At 41.5% G+C, this 20,077-nt stretch overlaps 1 protein-coding gene across 1 annotated transcript in view; it reads right to left on the reverse strand.

The window, feature by feature from the left end:
* MET (MET proto-oncogene, receptor tyrosine kinase) overlaps positions 1–20,077 on the reverse strand; it is a 412,414-nt gene that overhangs the window by 12,167 nt on the left and 380,170 nt on the right. The window contains exons 18-19 of the mRNA XM_069228922.1: positions 11,705–11,814; positions 6,392–6,557 (exon numbers count right to left, since the gene is read on the reverse strand). Coding sequence (XP_069085023.1) covers positions 6,392–6,557; positions 11,705–11,814 — 276 coding nt within the window. The remainder of the gene's footprint in view (positions 1–6,391; positions 6,558–11,704; positions 11,815–20,077) is intronic.

Genomic DNA, 20,077 nt, shown 5'->3' on the forward strand with positions numbered 1-20,077 from the left:
CACACTGTTGAGGATTGGTGGCCTTTCAGAATTTCACATTATGCATGTTTCCAGCTGAAACTATTTGGAATGGTACAGAATGACCAATATTTAAGGATGGAGACAGGTGCAGATGTTTTTACATCATCTGTCTAGCTCCAAACATTCAACTATTTTGAAAGTATGTAAAAAGGTCTCTTGACTCAGAGAACAGATGATCTTATAGAACCGGTATACAGAATGAACAGACCCCATCTAATGCACAAAACCTTTTTGTGATATTAAGCCAAAGGATGCATGTAGGGGCATTGTATGGCTATGAGGCAGTGCAGAAGACCCTACGTTAAAACAATGTGGTGAACTGTGTCTTGTCTATGGCTGCAAATAAGTCTTTATATTAAGGTTAGAGCATATTCAAAAAGGTTTGAAAAAATGTGGGACCCTGGACAAAGTTCCATGGTTTTATAGGTAAAAAATTTAAATAATATGAATAAGAGAGGCAGGAATTTAAGAACACAAAGGTTCGAACAACGGTAAAAAAAAAAAGTGCTAAAAGTGAATAACAATTAAAATAGATAATAAAAATAGCAAGAATGTACACCACCTTTTCTTGCACATCACTTATTATTTTCTTGTTTAGATACAGAAAAAATCTCTAAAATATTTGTATTTAACAAAAATAGTTTAAAATAAAATAAAACTAAAAATGAATAATCTTTGGTCTATATTTTGTTGACATTGTCATTGACTAAACTAAAAAAGATGGGCCAGATTTATCAAAACTTTGCACCAGTGCAAAGTTACCATAAGTGACGCAAATTGGTGCAAAGTGTTTGTCAGAACCTCTTTAAGAGGGCCACAGGGCAAGCAGGCATTGCTGGTCCCAACGGTGTTGGTTGAGGCTTTTCACTCCCAGTGCCCGGCCTACTATGGGCTCTGAGCAACTGGGCTAAGAACACCTTCAGCACTTAGCTGTCAGTGGTAGCACTAGTTGAGCAAACCAAGGCTCCCTGGGTGGAGGTATGGGTAGGGTGAACAAAGGCTCACAATTCTACATTCATCCAGCAACTCCAATAAAATGATTGTCCAATCCAATAAACGTTGTTGTGAAAAAAGGAGAATTTATCTACTAACATAAGGTACAATACGGCATCCCATAAATAATATACATAGGGGGTCATTCTGACCCTGGCGGCCAGTGGCCGCCAGGGCCACCGACCACGGGAGCACCGGCAACAGGCTGGCGGTGCTCCCACGAGCATTCTGACCGCGGCGGTTCAGCCGCGGTCAGAAGCGGCAAGTCGGCGGGCTCCCGCCGACTTACCGCTGCTCGGGGGAATCCTTCATGGCGGCGGAGCGCGCTCCGCCGCCATGAGGATTCTGACCCCCCCTACCGTCATCCTGTTCATGGCGGGAAAGCCGCCATGAACAGGATGGCGGTAGGGGGGGTCGCGGGGCCCCTGGGGGCCCCTGCCGTGCCCATGCCAATGGCATGGGCACGGCAGGGGCCCCCGTAAGAGGGCCCCGCAAAGTATTTCAGTGTCTGCCTTGCAGACACTGAAATACGCGACGGGTGCCACTGCACCCGTCGCACCTTCCCACTCCGCCGGCTCGATTACGAGCCGGCATCCTCGTGGGAAGGGAGTTTTTCCCTGGGCTGGCGGCCGGTCTTATGGAGACCGCCCGCCAGCCCAGGAAAAAACTCATAATACCCTCCGCGGTCTTCTGACCGCGGAGCGGTATAATGGGGGCGGAATTCTGGCGGGCGGCCTCCGCCGCCCGCCAGAATCAGAATCACCCCCATAGTCTTTATAAGGCAGGCATGCTAGCATTACTTGGGTCAGCTTTCAGATCCCTCTTTCTGTTCTAAGAACCATGGTTATTCCTCATGTTTGTGATGTGACATCGAAGATAGGCTCTTCTAGTGAGTTCAAGTCTTAGACGTTCTATTATGACTATGTGAAAGTAAAAGTGTCCCACCCCGTAACACGTCATTCAGAGTAAGTTCCCCTGGTGGTGACCAAGCACTGCACAGAAGTCAGGATGTCGCGGTGAAGGGGGCAGGTGCCCACAGCTCTGCTCAGGTCATGTGATAAGCCTCTCTCTGAGTCCAGCAGCAGGTTTTAGGCGATCTTGGATTCAGATCGCTGAATTGTTGCTCTTAAGGCTACAACGGTACATAGGGTGACAGTCCTCTTCTCGATCTAATGCTGCAGGGCAACGGCCATCAATCTTCATTTGCATCTGACATACAGGGATCGCAAGCAACACTGCACAAGGAAAAGGCCCTTCTTTTGAGAACATGACACCAATGACAATAACACTTGTTCTTCACCGCGGCCACCACTTGTCATACAGGGGTCGAGTACTATGCACTAGGGCAGATGGAATTATCAGTGCAAAGGTTTTCACGAGCGGACTGCCCAGTCCGGGAGGTGTTACAAATTAACCAGAATCTCAAACCCTGCTCCCAGCATTCACTTTGCATGATCCCTATTGGACCTCCCTCTCTCCAGGTGATCTCTTTTTCTTCACAGGATCCTTTGGTCTTAGGTCGGGCAAAGGTTGGTGTTCCAGGCTCCAAGTGAGCACTCTTAATTTGCCTGGGTGATTTCCCCTCACTCAGCATGGTAGACTTTCAGACCCTTAGTCCCAAGTCCTGGTCACAACAGGCAGAACTCCAGTTGAGCTTCACCATGCTGATGTACAGCTTCAGTTTGACAATTTGGAAGTCTGAAACTCCCATTTGTATAATCCCTTTACAGACACAAATGTGATTTAATGTCTCTTTCTTTGAAGTTCGTATTCTGGGGTTGCTCAGATTGAAGTGCCAATTCCTCTGTTTTGCTCTTCATCCAGAGTGCAGTCTGTCACCGCAGGAGTGTCTCCAAATCACTCATAGAATATCATAACTCGTTGTCAATCTCAGTGATATATGCATCGAGGGTTTAAAAAGGCCCCAGCCCTACTCTTATTATTCTCTTATCAGCCCAGCTCTTTCCTGAGATGTGTTCAGGACCTTTTGACCAATGACCTCTTCAGAATCAAAGAGCTGTTTTGAAGACTACTGGAGTACTGGAAAGCCTCAATGTGTGTCCCATTCTGGTCTCAGGAATGTAGCAATCCACAAATCTGTCAGGGGGGAGAATCCTTTGCGCCCACATGTTCCTTCACCAATCCCTGGTGTTCCATATATGGGACCTACATCCCCTACATGCTCTAATGCACAGTACCACTCACAGGCACTCATGCATTCTTTGTGCTGCATGCAAACATGTGTAGCCCTTCACGTTCGGTACCACTTTTTGGGCACATGTACACACCAGCGCAATGCACATATACATGCACCCATGTACTGTACCTCAAAGCACATACCACGTACTGTAACTCAAAGCACATACCACACTGACTCACATACATACCAACGAGGTGAGCACTCCAGTAGACATGTGCCATCTCACTGTACTGTAACTCATGTACATCCTACTGTGATGCACTCCAATGTGCAATTGTTCCTATGTGCTGTAGTACACATTGCCTCGTGTAATCCCAGTGCTGTGGACTCCAACATGCATGGATTGCCTCCATGTACTGTAGCACACACTGACTCACCACATACCAGTGGGGTGCACTCTAACATGTGTGCACTGTCAACATGTACCTTAGCACACACCGGCTCATGTACATACCAGCGCGGTGCACTTAAACATGCATGCGCTGTCTTCCACATCTGTCCAGATGTAGGCCAAGGTTGAGCTGAACACACATCTATGGAACTTCCTATAAGGGAGCAAGAGTTTTTCACTCCATTCACACAGGTCAGGATGCTTGCCCATATTACTTGATTATTTAGTATAAAATTGGCATGATGCTAGCACATCACGCTTGCTAGTCAGCTCCTGATAAGGGCAGTAGCTCTTTATCACTATGAGGGTAGCACATGGTGTGCCCCTCCAGGTCTAACAAGACAGCAACCCATGATACAGGCCTACTTTATGATGCACATGTTTTATCCTTGTTCGCTTATGACCAAAAGTTTGTTACCAAGGATCCTGATATGACAGCAGCTCAGACATTCAGGGCAGGTGGTCATGTCTACTACCATGTGAGGGACTTTTCCATCCCAACATTTGAGTTATTTACATTTGCAAAGTAGTGCTATGTGCTACTTTTTATCAACAAAGACATCCCATGGATGGTACATGGGCATTTCAATGCTATCTCGCATAGTTCTTGATGCAAATCCCTATCTACCAACATTTGTAGGCAGGGCTTTGCACAAAAAATAACCTCCTTGAGGCAGGAGCAAAGTAGGAGATGTTTTTTCTCCAAACCTTTCTGATTTTGCCTCTGTGCTGCGCACATACAAAATGAGAAGCTTTTAGAGTATGTCTGTGCATACAGTTTTGTACTGGGAGGGCACCCCCCCCACACACACATATTTGCACAATAATGCACTATTGTGCAAAGGAGTGTGCATGGCACAAGGCAGATAAATTGTACATCAGTTCTTGGAAAGAGAGCAGCAGCTCCATATCTTAGTAAACGTGGCGCTGTCTTGCTCTCTCTGTCTCATAACAATGCACCACAGCAAGCATTGCATGACATATTAGTAAATCTGCCCAGATGTGTCTTAACAACATTCCTTGATCTTGAATCATCTCCATTTTATCATCAAACACAAGCACGAACAGGTAGTATCCCAACAGGATCTGGATGTATTAAGAAAATAATTTATGACATGGCAGAGAATTTGCTCCAAGCAAGCACAATAAACATTTCACTCCCGTAAGCATGAAACAGAGGCCATCGATGTTTGGGACGGTGGGCATCACAAAGAACAGTAGATGAAGGATAAGGATGTCAGCAAGTATTAAGAAAGTATAGCCTTTTTGCATTTGTATTAGAATATTTAACTTATGCCCTAATAAAGTCACAGGGCAATAATTGTAGTGAATGAAATAAGGCAGATATGGAGACCTCATAAATTCTATGGTGGTCAGGCAGAAGAGGTGCCGTTACTCCTTGGAATGCGTACTCTTAGATGAAGGATCTGATCCATGCAACATCGTGATAGCATGCTACAACTCCACACATATGTTGGGATTACTCATTTATCTAAACTGTATGTTTTTTTTCTGATTTAGGGTACTTTGAATACTATTTTACCTTAACCGAGAATGGAGTCAAGAATGGAGCAAATTGCTATAGGCAGCTTCACAGTTATCTATTTGGTAAACTGCTGTCTACAGGGAAATTGCAGCTGCACCCAAACCCTCAAGGCGCCTCCACAAAGAGGAAGTGCAATAAGTCATAATGAAACACAAATGACCATTCACAAGTGCTAAAGATCAACCTAGGGCGCTGCTGATGTTCAGACAGTGGTTAAAATCATTGTGCAGGAGTGCGTCGCCTCTTTATGAGGCCACTAGCAAACAATGAGAATGTGGTGGCCAGCATGATGTTGTCTGCTGTGGCTAGATGAGAGGTGAGTGACATGAAAATATTTAAATATCTAATTGTTAACCGTAAAGGTGTGTTTGCAACGCTCTGACGTCGAACTTAGTGTTTGTTCTTTACATTTACAAATTAAAACTATAGGCTGTCAAATAATCAAACCACGTGCCACTGTCTTACTAGACGGCTCGAATTATTTTTGTTTATTTAATATCACTGTATGTTTGAACTTTTTATAGGTTTGCCAAGATAGCCGCTCACCTGTGGAAATCTCTGTATTATTGAACCGTGCAACACACACTGGATTATAAATTGGCACTTTATGAAAGATGTTGTTATTCTCCAAAGGTGGTCATGTAATCAAGCTCAGAAAACTGGAAGGATACGTCTTGCCAGAATCAATACCCATGTCATGCAGAGTTCTCCTGCTAGTTTACTGACAATACTTCTTTCCAAAAGACTGCCTTTTTGGCAGGCGTATTGCATACTGAAACGTGTTTTTAGCTCTACCCTCGATTCTTCTCGCTTGGTTTGAGCCTAAGGAACATTATTACTTTCGTTTGCGCATGGGCAACCTCACAATATTTCCCAGAACTTCCGTTTCTTTCAGCCTTTTCGTGAAAAGCCGCCCTAACGCGTGCTAGGTTATGGCCACACAAACTTTGGCTCAAATTGAGGAACTTTGAGTGCATTATTCCAAAACCGGAAACGGAAGCCAGTTGTTCAGGTACTGGCTAAGCCCCATGTGTCTTGATTAAAATCGTACACAGAGAGATTGACCCATCAGCAAGGACAGCCAAACTGTTACTGGGCCTGCTACAGGAGCCGTGAATCCCGGAACAACACAACACATCGATTTGACAACAGAACAATCACCTTTACATAAGAAGGACGTTTCAACATAGTACTTAGTAAAGATTAACGGGCGTGATGTTAAGCAGAGAAGTAACTTTACCACGTCTGATTTAGTTGTGAACTTCTGAGTCTGCAGGCTCTCCAGTGCCATCCATTTGACTGGAAGCTTGGCTCCTGTTTTGTTGTGCACACTGTAGTACTCTTTATCATAAACATCTCGCGCGAGGCCAAAATCAGCAACCTTGACAGTAAACGTTTCATCAAGCCTAAAAAATATAGAAGTACACAACAATGAATATACCACTTGTAATCCAAAGAGAGGACGTGTGCATTCCTAAACTTTAAAACCTAAACAAAATGCAAACTCGATTTTTGATTTTAACTGCTACTAAGAAAACAATTTTAGTGTGCTCGTTTGACAGGGTGCCTGTTTGTGCTTCGCAATACCAAACATAAGCAACTATTAGGTTAACATAATCCCCAGTTTTAGTATTCTAAACGTTTGCATCAGTATTTAGATTTTGGGCTAATGCATTAATGCTTACAAAAGTACAAAAAATGCCCACATTACCTTTTGGATAGCGTTGGTTAAGTAAAAGACGTTTTTATGAAAGATTAAAAAGCAATGTTTGCTTGCCATGGCATCTATCTGCGTTGTGACGGAGTGTAGGTGTCATCGAAGAATGTTTACTGTTAGACAATGGGCTATTTTTCCCTCTTACACAACATCATCGGTCCGCTTCCATTTTCATTCCCTTACTAGTAGCTGAAATCATTGCATCACTGATTCCTTTGTGTATCTGTATGACTGCGTTTCCTTGTAAACAGCACAACCATTTTGCATTTTGAATTCTACTGCTCTCGCCATTACTCCGAAAGTGTTAGGAAGAACCACACACTGACTTGTATTTCCTAACCTTTGAATCAAGTATTTCCATTTTGGGTAAAAATATGAATTCTTAAAAAAGTCCAAAGAATAACCACATTACCTTTTTAAAAAGCATATTAAGGAAAATCATTATTACGAAAGGCTAAAAAGCAATCTTTGCTTGTGGTGACAACTATGTTTTCATATACTATAGGTGCCATCGACCTGATAGTCTCTTAAACATACAAATCATAAATCTCTACAGTCACTTTAAAATATTTGCGAAATATACTTGAGAAATAAGAGTATAGGCGTGTCTAAATGTGCCAGTTCAAATTTCATTCACATACTGTGCTTCTAGAACTTTCGTCATAAATATTTTTTCCCTTTACACCACGTTTAGACTTATCTATATTTCTTAGGTGTATGTGACCTGCCAGATATTCTGTGTTGCAGTGGGTGCTATTTTTGTGAAGGTGCAAATGATTTGCAGCTCCAGTATATATTGTCAAAAATACTCGACGAGCTTATGTTTTAGGCTTAGAAAAAAAGTGACATGAACAAAAGGTGATAGCAACTGCTGCATTTATACTGCAGCGTTTATGTAAGTTAGCACCACGCAAACAAACAGGGATGTCCCTACCTGGGGCACATTACAACAGATAAACACAGGTGAAATACCTGCCTCTAGGTGAAGCGGTCACATAAAAGGTAAAGGGAGGAATGCGTGGAGATAGTTGAAAGCACTGGCAATTCCTCTGGGTAGAATTGCAGCCCTTCGTTTCACATACAATGTGCCCCTCTAGGCCTGCAGTATGCTAATGAGTACTGACCAAGCTCCTCCATACACAAAAGCCAGGCAAAGCTTCCTCCAGAAGGGAAAAACAAGTACCCTAGACTAGGTTTGTCCTTGTTAGGCCTCATAAATAAGGTATAGCATGGATCCTATGACACTTTGAGCCGGAGATCCACGTCTGGGCATACCCTTTGGCATGCAGGGTATTACATCAATCACACAAAAGGTGATGGGAGGACTATTTGCAAATAGACTAAATTACTGGATCTGGGTCAAATTCCAACCCATTTTTTTTACCTACTGTCCTGCTCTAGACAGAGACTCACGTTTACGCAAATCAGTACAGACTGCTCTTCATGAGAGCAGTACATCAGTCTCAGTCCATTCTGCATTAGCCCTGGACATGGCTTGGGTGTGTTCAACCCAATCTTCAAAAGGACCAGTCCAGGCAAAAAACAGGCACTATGGAAGTGTACCTTGCACCATCACCACTGATACATTATACATTTGCTTTCTTTGCTCGTGTTAACCTGAGTTCAGTAAAAGTCATGCCTCTGGGATTCTAAAAAAACAGCTAATTATTGGAAAGCCTGTACTCCGGGATAATGACATTTTCCAGCACTCTATCCTGCACAATGCTCGTTGAACTGTATTTTAAAAGGATTAAGGTCATCAGCATCAAACCTTGTGTCACAGAAGAAAATACATCTGGGAATTCAACACATTAAATAAGCAAGCAACTTGTGTCATAGACCAGGCTCTGAAGTGCACCTAACAAGTAATGTTCCTAGCAGGGAGCTTGCCGGGAATTTCTTAAGACCTATCTGTCAAACAGAGTGATATCACTTAACGGTGGGATCACTTAGAGAAAACGGACTTTCAATGGAAATATAAGAACCTCTGATTCTCCAGAGATATACAAAAAACCCTATTATTGTGTTATGAGCTATCAAACGCACACCAAGAACAGTCAACACATATACTTCCTTCCGCATTTCTAACATTATAGTACTGTAAAATGCCTGTGTTCTACTTGTTACCCACTACTACTAACTTGTAAAGGCCTTCCAGACCAGGCTGAGAGGGCTCTCCGGGAGTCTATCAGAACAGCATTGCATATCTGCTTTACAGATAGCACAGTTGCAGGAGGGAGAACAAAGGCAGGGAAGGTGGTGGGATTACTTAAGGATGGCAGATAAGGTATTTACATTTGGGACACGGAGGAGAGACCATGCTATGTATGGCCATTCCATTATGCATCTGCCCCTGCATAGCAGCTGAAGACAGGGGGAGATGATTTTGGGGGCCATATATAACATAACATTAGAGATAGATAAAAAGTGAATTACAGGGACGTTTTCTCCTCTGGGTTCTGAGTAAAATCATAGACAATCCGATCTTCACCCTTGTTGTCTAATTGGTGTAACTCACACTCAGAACCCCTCAGTGAGAAATGTATCCATAATTCACTGTTACCCCTTGATAATGCTATATATTAGTACCCAATCACCTTTTTGTGCTTTGAGAGCATTTCAACTTGAACACACAATCTAATGCTACCATTTTAATGACATTCACATCCTTTTGAAAATTCAGAATACATGATATGCCCTTATAAAGGCATTGAGAACTAGAGCCAGATTGGCCAGGGGCTGAAGGAGCAGAAGCTGGGTGACCAGGGCTAGGCAGACAAGGAAGACGAGGACCATGACAACTAGCGCCAGGAGGGCCAACAAGACCAGGATAAGGAACAGGAAGTCAATGAGCTTTCACAGCAGGAGAACCTGGATTATCAGGATAAGGATCAGAAGTACCACAACTAGCAGGAACAAAGCAGAGACGACAAGGTCAAATAAGAACATGAGCAGTGCTATGGATAGAAGAACCAGGAGGACTATGGTCTAGAAGACTAGGACCAAGGCAAGATCCCCAAGAGGAACAGGGGGAACCAGAACCATAACAAGTGGACCAAGAAGAGAGCTAAGGCCAGGAGCAGGATGACCAGGAAGGATGAACAGCAGGTGATTTAGGAGGACAAGAAGGAGGGGGCAAGTGTGATTCTAGTCCATGTGTATTAAAACATGCCGTTAGTCACAAGTGCCACACCTTCTTTAAATATTTTCCAGCTATTGGTCTTAGGTAATGCCCCTATTAGAGTCCCCAATCATTTTCTTTGTCCTACTTAAAGCACTGTGGATAGAACAAATGATTCAAAAGGAGATCTCAACTGTTTAGAAGTTGGAGAAACTTTGGAAAATACTTTACAATGGCTCAATTTTGTTCTAATATTAAAAATAATGAGTAGAGGCCCAAATCCTCCTAAGATGGGCGTAACTTCTTCACTATGTTCCACATAATGCCTCATTCCATCATTTGGCTGCACACATGACTGAGTTAAGTGTGCACAAACCATTCAGAGCCCAATTCACAACCTGCATTTTTTACTGCATTCACTTGTAATACAGTAGTATTACACACATACTACAAATTGCAAATCACAAATGTGGAGAGGCTTTCCCACTTTTTGAATATGTATGCCTACATTTAAATATTAAACGTGGGAGAGGCACGGGGAAATTGATGGGAAATTGGGAATACTTACTCATAAATGTGTGGGTTTAGGGAATTGTAAGGAATAGACTTTGGAAGTGACTTGCAAATAAAAACATCCACCCACAAAAGAGTAATTACTTTACAAAACTAAACCTCTAAAGTTCCTTTAGCCAAAAGTGTCCCAAACCAGTAGGAAATGTACTCCAGCTTAGCAGTGGAGTAATTGAAGGCCCACACAAGGCCACTCACAGGTACTGCAGCACATTCCCCTAGAAAATATAGAAAATAATGACAACAGGGACATACAATAACACCCCATAACAAGAAATGTTAAACAAATAAAATCATTTTGAATGTTAAATTAAACTAAATAGTAAACATTTGTTAAAAATTATTTAAATTAATTCTGGGCATACATTTTAACAAAATGTAATATATATGACATAAAAATAAAACTGTTTTTCCTGGATTGAAATTTATTTTTTTAGAGTAGTTAAAAAATATAATTTATGAATGAAATAAATATATTTTGATAAATTCATTAAGACATTTAATTTAATGAGTTATGTACTAGAACATTTCATTCTTTCTGTTCTAGGTTGGAATAAATATTTTATATTTTTCTACATTTGTATTTTATATCCTGTATGTTTTAGTAATTTTTCAAAGAGTTGTACATTTGAAAACATTTCTCTATACCTTCCGATAGTCAGATCTCAGCTACTGTGGTAGAGATATTCACCTACGTGTAAAAAGTTACTTGTAGCAAATTAATACTTGTAAGAAGCTCCAGGAGGTGGAGAGAAGTAAGTCCACACTTTACAGTAAATCTACACTCAATATGGTGAATAGCAAAAAAGTGTAGACTTACACCTCGGTGCAGTAGCAAGTTTACACGTAGGTAAATCTATATGCTTAGTTTACTCTTGTGGATAGGACCTAACATTTTTACATATCTTTTCTTTGGACCGTCATAAGACATATAGAGAAGGTGACTGGGTACACAAATTAGTGAGCCCTTCCCCCTCTAGATGGTACTTTTATTTGAACTTATGAAAGCAGCCTATATTCCATTTACAGGGTGATGTCAGAGACAGAAAATTAGATAAATGCGAGATAAATTAAAATGTTCAACATAATGATATTTATGTTGAGTGCAAAATGCATGATTACTGTGTACACCTTATCATACTTACATGCAATTTCTTGCAGCTAAATCTCTGTGAACAAACTTTTTGCTGGCGAGATATTCCATGCCTTTTGCAACTTGAAGTCCAAAACCAATGAGATCTTTCACTGTTGGATTCTGTAATACAGACATGCATTTAGAACAATTGCAATCATGGCAGTACTTTACCAATAATCATTCCCAATAAATTTGTACAAATCTAAGAATTTCTGGTGGTGTTCCGATTGAACTTTAAATGCTGCTATCCCAGTTTGACAGTGTGTGCCAGAATGTTTGCAGTCCTCCAGTTACCACTGACTTATTTACATGTAAAACAACAAATCTGCTCAAACTCACATACCGATGATGAGATGAGACATTCAATACTTCAGTCAGAATTTAGTCACTATTACTTTTGCATTTTATTACATAGAAACACCTTCTAATGCTTTTGACATGTTGTAGTACGCAGTAGGGCCACACAAACTGTGACTGTATAATTTAATCATTATTTTGTGCAAACAATATATATATCTTTTCGGCTCCGAAGCCGCTTTCCTCAGGATCAAAAGGCCTGGAGTAGACGTTGGCCTCGGCTCTGAAAGGGATTTTCGAGGCTTCGACTCGATGGGTCGATGCTTGACTATTTCGGAGCCTGTGCTTCAGCTAGAGTCCGAAGGCTTTGGTGGCGTGGCCTTTCTCAGTGCCGAAGTTTTGCTTGGTCACCCGCAGTCTTTTTACAGGTGGAGCCATGGCCTTTTGGCAGTGGCATCCCCGAGGCCTTGTGTTTGGGCTTGGACGGGACAGGGGCAGGCATACTCACATGCTGTCCTGCCGTGATTGGTCTGTTGTTGTCGGACTCGTGCTTAGAGTCGGACCCCCGAATGGTGACTGCGATATGCATAATCTCCTCCTCTTCTACGTCGAGACGTTCAGTGCTTCTCGACGCCATTTCCAACCTTGGTGCTCTTCGGTCTCGTAGAGTCTTCTTCGAGCGGAAGGATCTGCAGGCTTTGCAAGTATCCTCTCGGTGGTCTGGAGATAGACACAGGTTACAGACAAGATGTTGGTCCGTATAAGGGAACTTGGCGTGGCATCGATGGCAGAAACGAAATGTGGTCCGGTCCATGAGACTTCGCTGCGGGTGCATGGAAGGGCAAGTAGAGAGCTGTATCCGCCGGCACCGAAGTGTTGATGATAGATGGTATGCGATCGAAACAATACCTACGAATTTAGAGAGTTTGTAGTACTTTTCCGACTTGAACTACCGGAGCGAAAAGAAACACGTCCGAACCCGATGGCGGAAAGAAAACAATCTAAGATGGAGTCGATGCCCATGTGCAATGGAGCCAAAGAGGAGTCACTCGATCCCGTGACTCGAAAAGACTTCTTCGAAGAAAAACAACTTGTAACACTCCGAGCCCAACACTAGATGGCAGGACCTATGCATAGCATGTGTATCTGCAGCTACACATGCCTTCGAACACACACACATATATATATATATATGTATATATATATATATAGTTTGCACAAAATAATATTTATATGATTCTGTAGATGTATGGTGTGCATGTTTTTAGCTGTTCTACTTGCTCTTAGCCAAGACCCATGAGTTCACCATCAACTTTACATAAACCTTTGTTGCAGTTTGCTTAGAAGGTACATTGTGCTTCTACTTTGCAAACTCACATCAATGTATCTAAAATTTTGTCCTGTACATCAAAAACAATGTACCTCATACAAGTGAGGTACACTAAGATTGTGCACATGGCAGGAAGTGGTGCCAATTGATGATTAAATTGGAGTAAATACTGAATAAGTCAATAACAGTTCTGTTACATTGCATTAATATTTTTCTTGTGCCAGAATTGGAACAAAATTAATTCAGTAAAAGAAATAATTTCAACCTGTGATAACATCTACATTTGGTACTGATGCTATGTATCTCTAAACAAAAACGTGAGTGCTAACAGTATGTGTCCATAGCAATCTGTTTATCTGAAGCCAATAAATGTTAAGCGATATTGAGAACTATTTAACAGAAACCTTCCAGGAGGAACTAAAGACACTGCACTTATTTCACAAAATATTTAGGCATCTAGTTAGAAACTGCATTTTGTAGTATGTAAAGGAGTACTACAGTAGCACCACCCAAAACGCTACTCACAAACACATTGCTGGAGACCTCCATCTCTCCTATGTTGCCTGTTGGGTGGTTTCTGCCACTGCGGCGGAGATCTACACACATGCAGCTACAGATTTTAATAGCAAATGTGGGTAGGACGTGGGGGAGTGGCTGGAAATGGGGAATACTTAATACTAAATTGGAGGGGTTTTAGAAAATGTAAAAGAGGTTTAAGAAGGGGTTAACAATACCTACAAATGAGTTAGACCATTGCAATTCTCAAGGTATGATTCCAAAGTTATTACAATGCTAAAGGAGCAAAAATAGGCTCAATGCACCCTATCCCAGCCTTCCAGTATGTTAAACAGCACACATGGCCAACCAACTTGAAAAGCAACACACTGCTGTACAAAAAGCAGAAGCAGAGAAATAAAATAACACCCCATAGGAAACACTGAAAATTAGGTTAAGTTATTACTACATTAAAAATATACATATATTTTAGTGTCAAAATGTTATATATAGTTATTAGTTAATTATTTTATTATTTTAACATTTAACAATAATATTAATTAAAAAATAAACATTTAAACTTTTATTAAAAATGTAAAATATGTTAGGCATGATTTTTAACAAAAGTTAATAAATATGAAATAAAATAAAAACTAAGTGAGGGTGGAATTGTTTAAAAAAAAGCATTTATAAATAAAGTGATATATTTAACTTAATAATTAATACACATTTAGTATGATGAGTTAGTGTACCACAACATTGTTTTATTACTTATAGGTAAAACATATTTTTTAAATTATTTTACATTTATACTTTTCATGAAAATATTCTAAAAGAATAAAAAACGTCACAATTTTTATCTATACTTTGGAATAGAGAGATCACGGCTATGGTGGCGGAGCGCTCCACCAATCTTAACAAAGTCACTAAGAGTAACTTCACACTCATAAATTCTGTTGTAGGAGGCTCTACCCCTGATTTGAGGGGCACATACATGTAATTCCACACCTAGAACTAAATCTACATTCAGAAACGCTTAATGAGAAACATCTGTTGTATTAGATATGCATAGTAGTAAATGTACATGTGTATATTTACCTTGGTGAATAGGTCCACCATTGTGTTACTGAAAATAAATATTGGGCCTCATTATAAAGATATTTACATGTGTAAGCTTAATTTAAATGTCATGATTTATGTGTTCGTGTTTATTTAATTTATTCACAAAACATGAGTTTACATTCTTAAATCTATTTGTGTGCAAGTTATGTTACCTCAGTGTGGTAATACTATATGGGAATTAGTCTGTTTCTATGGGTAGGAAGTGTGCATTCCAGGGCAGGCATGCCCTAGAAAGATCGTGCACACGTGCAAATTTGAGAGTCGATATTGTCAAACTTTTTCTCAGCTCACGCTCAAACTGAAATGTTAGAGAGCTACTTCTGTCAAGGGCAGGATTACATCAGTTTCTATGGTGAGAATAGAAAAGATGCCTTCAGAATCGGAGGGGTGTAGGGTAAAGACTTACCAATGGAGAAACAATATTTTTCTTGAGAAGAAAACAAGAAAAAGTTTTAAAGCAAAATGGTACCAATTTGAGACATGATTGCATACTTAATTGTACATTATATACAATTACTCATGGGAACATGCCTTTTTATTTAATAATTGGGAATACCCAACTTTTTTCAGGTGAACTCATGATAAACAGAGACATGTTCTGTTTTCCAGGAGTATCTCTGGTAATTGCTTCCAAAATCTACACCAAACCACTGGGGTAAACCTACAAATAGAGAGTCTCATTTTTTGTGATTTTGGCCCACTGTGTCCACCTCCGAAAGAAAACACTGTTTAGTAGTTCTCCACATAGTTACCCTTCTACACCTGTAACAAAAAAATTTAAGGAAAAAGTAATATATTTATCGGCTAAATCATTGCTGGTCACCTACAAATCAGAAACTCTTTGCTTGGCCCCTGAAGAACCGAATATGAAAGATAAAAATGTGTGAATGGGCAAGAAGAGAACACACAGAGCTCCAGGCATGAACTGAACATTTGTAGACAATCAGTTACTATGGGCCTGACTACGACCTTCGCGGAGAGGATTTCTTTGTCACAAATGTGACGGATATCCCTCCCGCAGTATTACAAGTTCCATTATATCCTATGGAACTTGTAATACGGCAGACGGGATATCCGTTACTTTTGTGACGGACTAATCCCCTCCGCCAAGGTCGTAATCAGGCCCTAAGCCAGGTTTTACAAATAAGGTGGTTTTGTGGGTCTTTGGAACATTTTATACACTCTATACTAGCACCTCTTCATACATCACAAGAAAACGAGGGGCATATATATTAGGGTAGGCTTTTATAGAATTTGGTTGTGAAGCCGCTCATTCATAGTGCCCTCCATTCCAAACCTGTCAGATATTTTTACTCACCACCTTACTACTTTTTGTTAAAAATTGATTTGCTGCTATTTGTAATGCAACAAATGGTGCTCATTTACAAATTTCAAAATGTCATTTAAGGAAGGGGGGTGGAGATGGCGTGGCTCTGGACTTCCTCTTTAAACAATGCTAACGGGGTGGCATCTGAAAAACAAAATGCGTTGCCAGACAGGGAAGGGGGAATGCACTGGCAAATATGAGGCTTTATTGGACCTGACCCTTTTTGCATGGTCATCCCCAAATGTTTTTCCTCTTTCCTACTATTTTTCCTGACCTGTTTTAGTTGGTTCTAGGACCTGGGCACCTGGGCACTTTATCACTGCTGACCAGTGCTAAAGTACATATGCTCTCTATGTAAATTGTGATTCTGATTGATCATCCCTGATTAGCATATTTGATTTACTAGTAAGTCCCTAGTATAGTGGACCACGTGTGCCTAGGGCCTGTAAATCAAATGCTACTAGTGGGCCTGCAGCACTTATTGTGCCACCCACAGGAGTAGCCCTGTAAACATGTCTCAGACTTGCCACTGCAGTGTCTGTGTGGGCAGTTTGGAACTGCCAGGTTGACCTGGCAAGTACACCCACTTGCCAGCCCCAAACCTGCCCTTTTATTACATAAACGTCACCCCTAAGGTAGGCCCAAGGTTCCCCATGGGCAGGGTGCAGTGTATTTAAAAGGTAGGACATGTACTGGTGTGTTTTACATGTCCTAATAGTGAAATACTACCAACTTCATTTTTCACTATTGCAAGGCCCAACCCTCCCAGAGGTTAACATGGGGATTGCTTTGAAATATCGTTAAGTGTAATTTCTCATTGGGAAGAGATATGGAGTTTGAGATCCCTGAACTCATAATTTAAAAATACATCTTTTAGTGAAGGTGGTTTTTAAATTGTGCATTTGAAAATGACACTTTTAGAAAGTGGGCATTTTGTTGCTTAACCATTATGTGCCTCTGCCTGGTTGTGAAATACATGTCTGTGTCAGGATGACCGTTGGGCTGTTTGTGAATTCACTCTAGACAGTCACACAAAGGGAGCTAAGGTGTGCCCTGCATATCCTGATGGGTCTTCCTCGTCTAGGGTGGTGGGAGAAGCTGATACTTGCACCTGAATAGGAATGTGCCTGTCCTTACACAATGCAGTCTCCAACCCCCTAGAGGGTGCCTAGGACCAGGGCAAGAAAGGCAGGGTATTGTGCACTGCAAAAACTTTCTTTTGAAGTTTGCCTACTATGAGTACATGTATTGGACCAAAACCCCAGACTTTTAGAACACCTCTGGATCAAGAGGAGACTCTGCCAAGGAGAAGAGCTGAAGAGCTGTGAAGAGGAGTACTGTCCCTTTGATGGGTTGGCTTGCAGTTGCTGCTTCTGCTTGGGAGAGAACAAAGGCTGGACTTTGCTGTGTATCCTGCTTGTTAAATCTCTCCAAGGGGTTGGACTAAGCTTGCTTCCTGTTAAGAAGTATCAGGGACATCAAAGACTTCACCTACCAGCCTCTGAGTTCTCTAGCTGAGGACCCCACCTTCCTGGCCTTTGGGAGTGAAAGCTGGGATGAAAACAAGAAGAACCAGGCATATCGACTTCGGACAACTCCAAAACCAGCGCTGCTGCCCGACTCTATGCCGCTGCCTGCACCTGAAGCCATTGTCCCTGCTGAAGTACAACAACCGACACCGCAGGCCCCGTGCTGCCGCAGCACCTCTGAAGTCCTGCGACATCATGAATCCTGAGGGTTGTGTCACCGATGTCTGTGACACCCGACCTTGTGAAGTCTCCTCATCGCGTCTTTATCTGCTGGACTCATCTACCCCACCGGATCATCAGGGACTGATGCCTCGCCGGAGATGTCACCTCACCTCCACTGCCTTCGCAAGGAACCGACCTCTCACCTCCGTAAGAAACCAATTCCACACCTCTTGTGAAGCAGCATGGAACCAAAGCTGCACTGGCTCCAGTGACCCCTCACCTCCCTGAGTCCGTCTTTGACTCTACCGTGTTTCTAAGATACTGTACCTGGGGTCCGTGCAACTCTGTGGCCGGCACTGCACTCCCTCGTGAGTGCCATGTGACTGTTGGGAATGACTCCATCATGACGCCGTGATAGCACCAGTAGGAGCTATTGTGTTCCTAAGAGCTTTATTGGGAATTAATCTTTAAAAATTAATATCTTTGCTTGTGTATGGTGGATTTTTGTTGTTTTGGTCTTGTTTTACTTGGATAAATATTGGCTATTTTTCTAAACTGGTGTGGTGTCCATTTCTGGTGTTTTCACTGTGTTACTGTGAGTGGGTACAAACACTTTACATGTTGCCTCTGAGATAAGCCTGACTGCTCGTGCCAAGCTACTAAGAGGGTGAGCATGGGTTATCCTATGAGTGTGACTCCCTTGCCCTGACTAGAGTGAGGGTCCCTACTTGGACAGGGTGTAAACTGACTGCCAACTAGAGACCCCATTTCTAACAGGGTTCAGCCTAGCAGGTTGCACAAACAGCTTGTCCAACCAAAAACAGAAATCCCTAATGGGGCTAGGTTTCAGAGAGCAATAGTCAATAAATGTGTGTGGAATCCCACAACAGACTACTCAACACACATCCTTGACAGGGAGATCCTTCTGAAATGCTCAAAAGTGGTTTTACTTATATGTGGGGATGGAAGTATGGGTGCACCTGTGGTAGTGGTAGTTGGTGATGCCAGTCAGAACTCTCTGAATAAAACATTCCTGCGAAGATCAGTCCTATCACAGGTGAAAAGAGCTTTTGAAAAACGGCACTACCTTTGAATTTCAATAGGAAATTGTAGCTTACTTTGCAGATTCAGATTGCAGAGAAAGTTTTCAACATGAGTGATTATTCAAAAGATCATTTTATTTAAAAACAGATGTGTAAATGAGCAGCCTTACATCCACACTGTTCATAAAGAAATAATAGCACCAAGAAGCTCTTTTTTATGTCACAGAGTTGTGGTATTCCATGAATTAAAAATGAAAATTTGCAACATGGAAATAACAATATTTAGGAAGTGTCATGTGTGTGGATACCTTTCAGGAAGGAAGCTCCTGCAGAGCAATTACATCAGTGCTGCCGACCAGAAATTTACAGCTATAAAACTGAGGTCCACTTTAAATCATATTACAAACAAAGGACATATCAGTGATCACAAGGAAATGCAAGGGTGTTTGCTTAATTTATTGTGAAATCTAAAGCTGGATCTAAAGCCACTCCCTTTTAAATAACCAGCTGTCTGCTCTCACAACCTGAATATTTTAGGTTGACAGTTTAAGGTGGTAGAAAGATTTTATTAACCATGCTTTCAGGATAGGCACATGGAGAATTAATAGAGATTTAACCTAATTTCTGAGATGTTAGATGGGAATCCCACAGAAAGCTGCCAAATGCATCCCTTCTGAGCTCAGATACAGAAGAAATGTGTTATTATTTGCACATATAGTGAGAGATAATGAAAATCATCAGGGAGCACACAACTGAATGACCTAGCAAACCTATTGTAAGGGGAAACATGTACTGGAGCCTCCCTCATGAGTTGAGTAGAACTGAATTACACTGGAATTTCTGAATCCCTGAACTTCTGAGAATTGTTCTGCAGGCACACTGATTGGGTTAAAGACAAATGCATATACTGTAAGTGTCATTAACAGGCACGTTATTTTTTTTTGTCAGCTGAATAGCAATAAATTGTCATAGAAAGCCCTGACCCCAGTGCTTAATTTGAGCTGGTGGTTTCCGTTGCTTCGGCAATTAGTTTTCAACATCCGCACATATGACAGTCTGCCACATGCTAGTGCTGTTT

The sequence above is a fragment of the Pleurodeles waltl genome, chromosome 4_1 (genome assembly GCF_031143425.1).
Source record: "Pleurodeles waltl isolate 20211129_DDA chromosome 4_1, aPleWal1.hap1.20221129, whole genome shotgun sequence".
NCBI lineage: Eukaryota > Metazoa > Chordata > Amphibia > Caudata > Salamandridae > Pleurodeles > Pleurodeles waltl.